This window comes from Eriocheir sinensis, chromosome 69, assembly GCF_024679095.1.
Source record: "Eriocheir sinensis breed Jianghai 21 chromosome 69, ASM2467909v1, whole genome shotgun sequence".
Classification (NCBI taxonomy): Eukaryota; Metazoa; Arthropoda; class Malacostraca; order Decapoda; family Varunidae; genus Eriocheir; species Eriocheir sinensis.
Genome location: NC_066577.1, coordinates 6,897,769 through 6,905,692, shown reverse-complemented (window position 1 = coordinate 6,905,692; position 7,924 = coordinate 6,897,769). Strand labels below are relative to the sequence as shown.

The 7,924-nt window shown below is 43.9% G+C and overlaps 1 protein-coding gene across 2 annotated transcripts in view; it reads right to left on the bottom strand.

The window, feature by feature from the left end:
• LOC126988553 (protein O-mannosyl-transferase 2-like) overlaps nt 1-7,346 on the bottom strand; it is a 21,013-nt gene extending 13,667 nt beyond the window's left edge. For both annotated transcript variants that reach the window (XM_050846881.1, XM_050846882.1), the window contains exons 1-6: nt 7,182-7,346; nt 3,991-4,092; nt 2,860-2,944; nt 2,488-2,592; nt 1,369-1,477; nt 225-333 (exon numbers count right to left, since the gene is read on the bottom strand). In XM_050846881.1, the coding sequence (XP_050702838.1) occupies nt 225-333; nt 1,369-1,477; nt 2,488-2,592; nt 2,860-2,944; nt 3,991-4,092; nt 7,182-7,270 (599 nt within the window). In that variant the 5' untranslated portion in view covers nt 7,271-7,346. The remainder of the gene's footprint in view (nt 1-224; nt 334-1,368; nt 1,478-2,487; nt 2,593-2,859; nt 2,945-3,990; nt 4,093-7,181) is intronic.
• Nucleotides 7,347-7,924: the final 578 nt, after the last annotated feature.

Here is a 7,924-nt window from a genome sequence, read left to right as displayed (position 1 = left end):
AGGGGGGGGTGGGGGATAGATAGATAGATAGATAGAGAGTGAGATTAGGATAGAAAGGAAACAGATTAGGATAGAAAGGAAACAGAGAGAGATAGAGAAATGAAGAGAGAGAGAGAGAGAGAGAGAGAGAGAGAGAGAGAGAGAAAATAACTTAGACAAAGAATGAAAGAGATTGAAAAGACAGAGAAACACACACACACACACACACACACACACACGCTCACCTGTGCCTCTGTGCATGGAATTTGACACATCCCACAACAGATCCCATGATGAAAAACAGCAGTATAGGGTCGAGGAGGATGTACTGCGTCAAGGTGAGAAGCCCGATGTCTGGGGGGGGACGGCAGGCTGAGTTAGACTAGGGTGCGTTAGGAGGGGTTAAGTTCGGGTGACACAAGACTTATATTTTCAAAACTACTGGACAAAAAACTAACTCACTCATGTCCTTTAAGCCTGACGTGAAAATATTGCAGAAGTTTGAAAAGATTTTGATGAATAGAAAAAAATATATATTTGAAAAGATTTTTTTTTGTAAATAAATTTGTACATAAATATAAAACTTGCAAGGTCAAACAAGACAGATTTTTCAGTTTTTTTTTTTTTTTTACGAGTGGAAAATTTTGGGCGGCTTTTCCGATACCCTACGCCCGTGTCCACCCCCCAGCAGTGTATGGGTACCAGGTATTAATCGGGGGTTGTGTCCTGTCTCCTGGGGTCTGTTCCCTTCTCCTATAATTCCTTCCCCTTCTGTCTCTCTCCGGCATATGACCACAGATGTTGCGCCGACTAAACAAAACTTTCCAACTTTTCCGATACCCTATGCCCCTGTCCACCCAGCAGTGAATGGGTACCAGGTATTAATCAGGGGTTGTGTCCCGTCTCCTGGGGTCTGTTCCCTTCTCCTATAATTCCTTCCCCTTCTGTCTCTCTCCGGCATATGACCACAGATGTTGCAAACTTTCCAACTATTCCCTGTCCACCCCCCAGCAGTGAATGGGTACCAGGTATTAACCCGAGAATGATGGCAGACCCCAGGAGACAGGAAAAAGTTGTAAAGTTTTGTTTAGTCGGCGCAACATCTGTGGTCATATGCCGGAGAGAGACAGAACGGGAAGGAACTATAGGAGAAGGGAACAGACCCCAGGAGACAGGACCCCTGATTAATATTTCCACTCCGCCCGGGAATCGAACCCAGGCTCTCTCGGTTGTGAGCTGAGTGTGCTAACCACTGCACCACGAAGCCCCCCAAGAAACATCGAAACACAAGGACTGTCTGTAGATGTAGTAATGAGGTAGATACTAAACCGTACTACTACTACTACCTCTACCACTACTACTACTACTACTACTACTACTGTTACCCACCGAACAGGATAAGCGAGGAGGCAAACGTGGCCGCCGGGAGGGATTGCGTCATCTCCCACACGATGATGAAGGCGAATGGAACCAGGCACGCTCCCATCGCCGTGCAGCACTGGGGGGGGGGAGGGGGGGGGGGAGAGGGGGGGGGGTTAAATGTGTGAGATATGGTGTTTTTTTATGGTTTTATTTGTCAGTTATTTTAATTTTGGTTTTATTTCATTCTTTATTTTTTTTTTTTTTTTGTGTGTGTGTGTATATTATCATTCATGCACATACACACACATCACAAGGAAGGAAGGGGAGAAGGGAGGAAGGAAGGGAAAAGGAAGGAAGGGAAGGAAGGAATGGAATGGAATGGAAGGAAGGAAGGAAGAGGAAGGAAGAAGGAAGGGAATGGAATGGAATGGAAGGAGGAAGAGATTGGAAGGAAAGGAAGGAAGGGAAGGAAAGGAAGGAAGGAATGGAATGGAAGGAGGGAAGAGATTGGAAGGAAGGAAGGAAGGAAGGAAGGGAAGGGAAGGAAGGGAAGGGAAGGGGAGGGAAGAGATTGGAAGGGAAAGGAAGGGAAGGGAAGGGAAAGGAAGGGAATGGAATGGAATGGAAGGGGAGGGAAGAGATTGGAAGGGAAAGGAAGGGAAGGGAAGGGGAAGGAAAGGAAGGGAATGGAATGGAATGGAAGGGGAGGGAAGAGATTGGAAGGGAAAGGAAGGGAAGGGGAAGGAAAGGAATGGAATGGAATGGAAGGAGAGGGAAGAGATTGGAAGGGGAAAGGAAAGGAAGGGAAGGGAAGGGGAAGGAAAGGAAGGGAATGGAATGGAATGGAATGGAAGGGAAGAGATTGGAAGGGAAAGGAAGGGAAGGGAAGGGGAAGGAAAGGAAGGGGAAGGAAAGGAAGGGAATGGAATGGAAGGGAAGGGAAGGGAATGGACTGGAATGGAAGGGGAGGGAAAGAAAGGGAAGGGAAAGGAAGGGAAGAGATTGGAAGGGAAGGAAAAGGAAGGGAATGGAAAGGAATAGAACAGAAGGGAAAGGAAAGGAATAGAAAGGAAGGGAAGGGAAGGGAAACACACTCCCATCCCTACAAACACACACACACACACACACACACACACACGCACTCACCACTCTCATCCCCAGGTAGTTGACCCCTTCGTAGGAGTCTCCAGGTTTGACGAAGGGGAAGGTTCCATCATACCCCGTCATGTACCCAAAAGCACCAATCAGCATCTGTGTGGAGGGGAAGTAATAGTAGTAGTAGTAGTTGAAGTAGTTGTAGTTAAGTCATACCATCCCCTGCCTATACCGTCTCTCTCTCTCTCTCTCTCTCTCTCTCTCTCTCTCTCATCCCTTCCTTCCCTTCCCTTCTTCCTCCTCCTCCTCCCTCTCCCTCTCCCTCTCTCTATCTATCTCACACCCCTTCTTCCTCTCTTCTCTCTCACTCTCTCTCCTTCCTTCTTCTCTTCCCTCACTCCCCCTCCCCCCCCACCCCCTTACCTTGCCCAGGGGGGGGTGGACATCAAAGAAGAAGGTCCGATTGATGTACCAGCTGCCAAACTTGCCGAAGTGAGTCTCGTCCCACCTGTGAGCCGAGAGAGTGAGATTAGTAGTAGTAGTAGTAGTAGTAGTAGTAGTAGGAGGAAGCTTATTGTAGTGATCAATAATGTTTTTCAGGAAGAGGAGGAGAGAGAGAGAGAGAGAGAGAGAGAGAGAGAGAGAGAGAGAGAGAGAGAGAGAGAGAGAGAGAGAGAGACATTTCAACACATTCTTGCAACACACACACACACACACACACACACACACACACACACACACACACACACACACATCACATGCAAGAGAGATGTACACACACACACACACACACACACTTTCCATATATATGACACAGCAGAATCTCTCTCTCTCTCTCTCTCTCTCTCTCTTTAAACAATGATGCAGCTTGTTTGAGAAGGAGAGAGAGAGAGAGAGAGAGAGTGAGAGAGAGAGAGAGAGAGAGAGAGAGAGAGAGAGAAAGAAAGTGAGCAAGGTATCTTTTCTCCACACACACACAACCTCACCTAGCAACTTTCTCTCTCTCTCTCTCTCTCTCTCTCTCTCTCTCTCTCTCGGACTGGACTCGTAAAACAAAAACAAAAAAAGAAAACTGGTTATTCGTGTAAAAAAAAAACAAGAAAAACAACAAAAAAGAAAAAGAAAGTAGGAAATGATTTTAAATTTATTATTATTATTATTATTATTATTATTATTATTATACATATTCTTCTTCTTTATCTCCCTCCTCCTCCTCTTCTTCTTCTTCCTTAACCCCTTGCTAGGAGGAGGAGGAGGAGGAGAAGGGAGGGAGGGAAGGAAAGGGAAGGAGGAGGAATTAGGGAAGGGAATGAGCGAGAGAGAGAGAGAGAGAGAGAGAAGGGAGGGAGAAGGAAGAGGAGGAGAAGGGAAGGGAAAGGAAAGAAGAGGAGGAGGAGGAGGAGTTAATCTCAAGAATTCTCTCTCTCTCTCTCTCTCTCTCTCTCCCCCTTCTCTTATCCTCCATCTCCCAATTTTCCTTTCCTCCTCCTCCTCACACACACACACACACACACACACACGCACACACACACACGCACACACACACACACTCACACAACATGCTCAGGCTGTCCGACGTTATAGAACCGGGTAGCAGCTGTCAGGGCACAGACGACCCCAAAGACAGCCCACCACACAGCCGCAGAGTCGCATGTCCTGTGGGGGTAGGTAGAGAAGAGGGGGGGGTGAGTATATGGGGGTGGGGGGGGGTGTTAAGTTAGGTTAGGTTAGGTTAAGTTTAGGGTATCTTCAAACACATGATAGCCAGCACCTTATGGTATAAATCAACACAGAATGACCTCACTTTGTTGTATAGAAAGTCTCATTAGTAAGGAAGCATATATGAATTTTCTGAGTCAAGACCTATAGTGACTGTTTGGGGTTTTGTTAGGTTAGGTTAAGTTTAGGTTATCTTCAAACACTTTACAGCCAGCACCTTATGGTATAAATCAACACAGAATGACCTCACTTTGTTGTATAGAAAGTCTCATTAGTAAGGAAGCATATATGAATTTTCTGAGTCAAGACCTATAGTGACTGTTTGGGGTTTTGTTAGGTTAGGTTAAGTTTAGGGTATCTTCAAACACTTGACAGCCAGCACCTTATGGTATAAATCAACACAGAATGACCTCACTTTGTTGTATAGAAAGTCTCATTAGTAAGGAAGCATATATGAATTTTCTGAGTCAAGACCTATAGTGACTGTTTGGGGTTTTGTTAGGTTAGGTTAAGTTTAGGGTATCTTCAAACACTTGACAGCCAGCACCTTATGGTATAAATCAACACAGAATGACCTCACTTTGTTGTATAGAAAGTCTCATTAGTAAGGAAGCATATATGAATTTCCTGAGTCAAGACCTATAGTGACTGTTTGAGGTTTTGTTAGGTTAGGTTAAGTTTAGGGTATCTTCAAACACATGATAGCCAGCACCTTAAGGTATAAATCAACACAGAATGACCTCACTTTGTTGTATAGAAAGTCTCATTAGTAAGGAAGCATATATGAATTTCCTGAGTCAAGACCTATAGTGACTGTTTGGGGTTTTGTTAGGTTAGGTTAAGTTTAGGGTATCTTCAAACACTTGACAGCCAGCACCTTATGGTATAAATCAACACAGAATGACCTCACTTTGTTGTATAGAAAGTCTCATTAGTAAGGAAGCATATATGAATTTCCTGAGTCAAGACCTATAGTGACTGTTTGAGGTTTTGTTAGGTTAGGTTTAGGGTATCTTCAAACACATGATAGCCAGCACCTTATGGTATAAATCAACACAGAATGACCTCACTTTGTTGTATAGAAAGTCTCATTAGTAAGGAAGCATATATGAATTTTCTGAGTCAAGACCTATAGTGACTGTTTGGGGTTTTGTTATGTTAGGTTAAGTTTAGGGTATCTTCAAACACATGACAGCCAGCACCTTATGGCAAAGATCAACAGAGGGTTAGGTTAGGTTAGGTTAATGTCCTGTGGGGGTGCTAAGTTAGGCTAAGTTTAGTTAGGTTAGGTTAAGTTAGGTTAAGTTAGGTTAGGATAAGTTAGGTTAGGATAAGTTAGATTAAGTTGGGTTAAGTTAGGTTGATATATAAAGAGCTCTTGATAATTCTACTACTAGTACTACTACTACTACTAAATTTAACTATATCAATCTATAATTTTTAATTCAGGGCAAGGAAAGAAGAGAGAGAGAGAGAGAGAGAGAGAGAGAGAGAGAGAGAGAGAGAGAGAGAGAGAGAGAGAGAGAGAGAGAGAGAGAGAGATCGCCCATAATATAACCTTGACCCACCCCAACCCAAGCTGACCTGACCTGACCACACATACCTATGACCACAAAATGACACCCCCCCCCCCCCGAAAAAGACAAAATACAGCCCTTTCAACCTATCTTAGACTTGAACCAAAAAAATGGAGGAAAAATATTAGAGAGAAATTGCAAAAAGAATTATTTAAAAGCGTATATCTCAGTAACTACACATTTCCCAAGGACCGGCGTGTATTTCCAAGGACATGCAGGTTATATCCACATTTCCTGACCCTCCAAGCCTCCCCCGAGCGCTGGAAATTAGAGAAAATGGCAGAAATATGGAGGTCATTTTTAGAACCCAGAATTATATGGGGATACAAAATCGCATATTTCCCAGTAACTACACATTTCCCAAGGCCCAGCGTGTATTTCCAAGGACATGCAGGTTATCTCCACATTTCCCGACCCTCCAAGCCTTCCCCGAGCGCTGGAAATTAGAGAAAATAGCAGAAATATGGAGGTCATTTTTAGAACCCAGAATAATATGTGTATAAAAACGCATATTTCTCAGTAACTACACATTTCCCAAGGACCCGCGTGTATTTCCAAGGACATGCAGGTTATATCCACATTTCCCGACCCTCCAAGCCTTCCCCGAGCGCTGGAAATTAGAGAAAATAGCAGAAATATGGAGGTCATTTTTAGAACCCAGAATTATATGGGGATACAAAATCGCGTATTTCTCAGTAACTACACATTTCCCAAGGCCCCGCGTGTATTTCCAAGGACATGCAGGTTATATCCACATTTCCCGACCCTTGAGACCTTCCCCGAGCGCTGGAAATTAGAGAAAATAGCAGAAATATGGAGGTCATTTTTAGAACCCAGAATTATATGGGGATACAAAATCGCATATTTCTCAGTAACTACACATTTCCCAAGGACCGGCGTGTATTTCCAAGGACATGCAGGTTATATCCACATTTCCCGACCCTTGAACCCTTCCCCGAGCGATGGAAATTAGAGAAAATAGCAGAAATATGGAGGTCATTTTTAGAATCCAGAATTATATGTGTACAAAAACGCATATTTCTCAGTAACTACACATTTCCCAAGGACCCGCGTGTATTTCCAAGGACATGCAGGTTATCTCCACATTTCCCGACCCTCCAAGCCTTCCCCGAGTGATGGAAATTAGAGAAAATAGCAGAAATATGGAGGTCATTTTAAGAATCCAGAATTATATGTGTACAAAAACGCATATTTCTCAGTAACTACACATTTCCCAAGGACCGGCGTGTATTTCCAAGGACATGCAGGTTATATCCACATTTCCCGACCCTCCAAGCCTTCCCCGAGCGCTGGAAATTAGAGAAAATGGCAGAAATATGGAGGTCAATCGCGCGGGCTCGCTTTCTCTTTTTTTAACGCCCCGTTGGTAAGGGAGAAATATCAATGTCACATATATATACATTAAAGACAGGTGGGTCATTATCTCACCTGTATTTAGCGAAGATCTTGTCCACTGTTAAGTTCCCCGTCGAGGATTTCCGGACATCTTTGCTTTTCTTTGAAGTTTCTGAAGCCATGGCGGGAAAGAAGAGCGCACGTCTACCTCCCTCCGTGTCGTGTGGGTGACTGAGGGAAGGTGACGTTTTTGGAATGCCAGATGTGTGTTGTCAGGTTATCGTACTCAGACTATAGTGTTAAGTATTTACCTTTTTCTGAAGCCTATGTATTGCCAAGAAACATTAGGAATTAACTATTTTAACGTTAGATATAAATGGATCTCGTTATTGGGGACCAGGAGACAGATTTGGGGTCGGATTCGGTATATTTAGGAGGCTGAGTACGACAATCTGGCATCACTGTTATTCCCCACGGCCTGATCACGTGTTGGACTGTGTGTTACCCATGGAGGTAGAATTAGTGGAGTCGATATCAGCCCAATTAAGTGAATCCGCCTGAGCTGTCATTTTTACGGCCAGATGTCAGGTGTTTTCAGGTCAAGCTTTAATGGACTTGGCCGTAAATTTGACAGTTCGTCGGCTTCACCTCAATGAATGGGATTAGCAGGCCGTGTCGACTCCACTAATTCTTCCTCCATGGTGTTACCAGTCGAGAAATATCCTTCATTATTACGCTTTTTTGGTGTTTTATTGCTATTTTATCTTTGTTAATTAAGAATGAAATGAGTTATGTGAACGTGGATAATTTTTTCATTAGTTTAGAGACTCATAGGG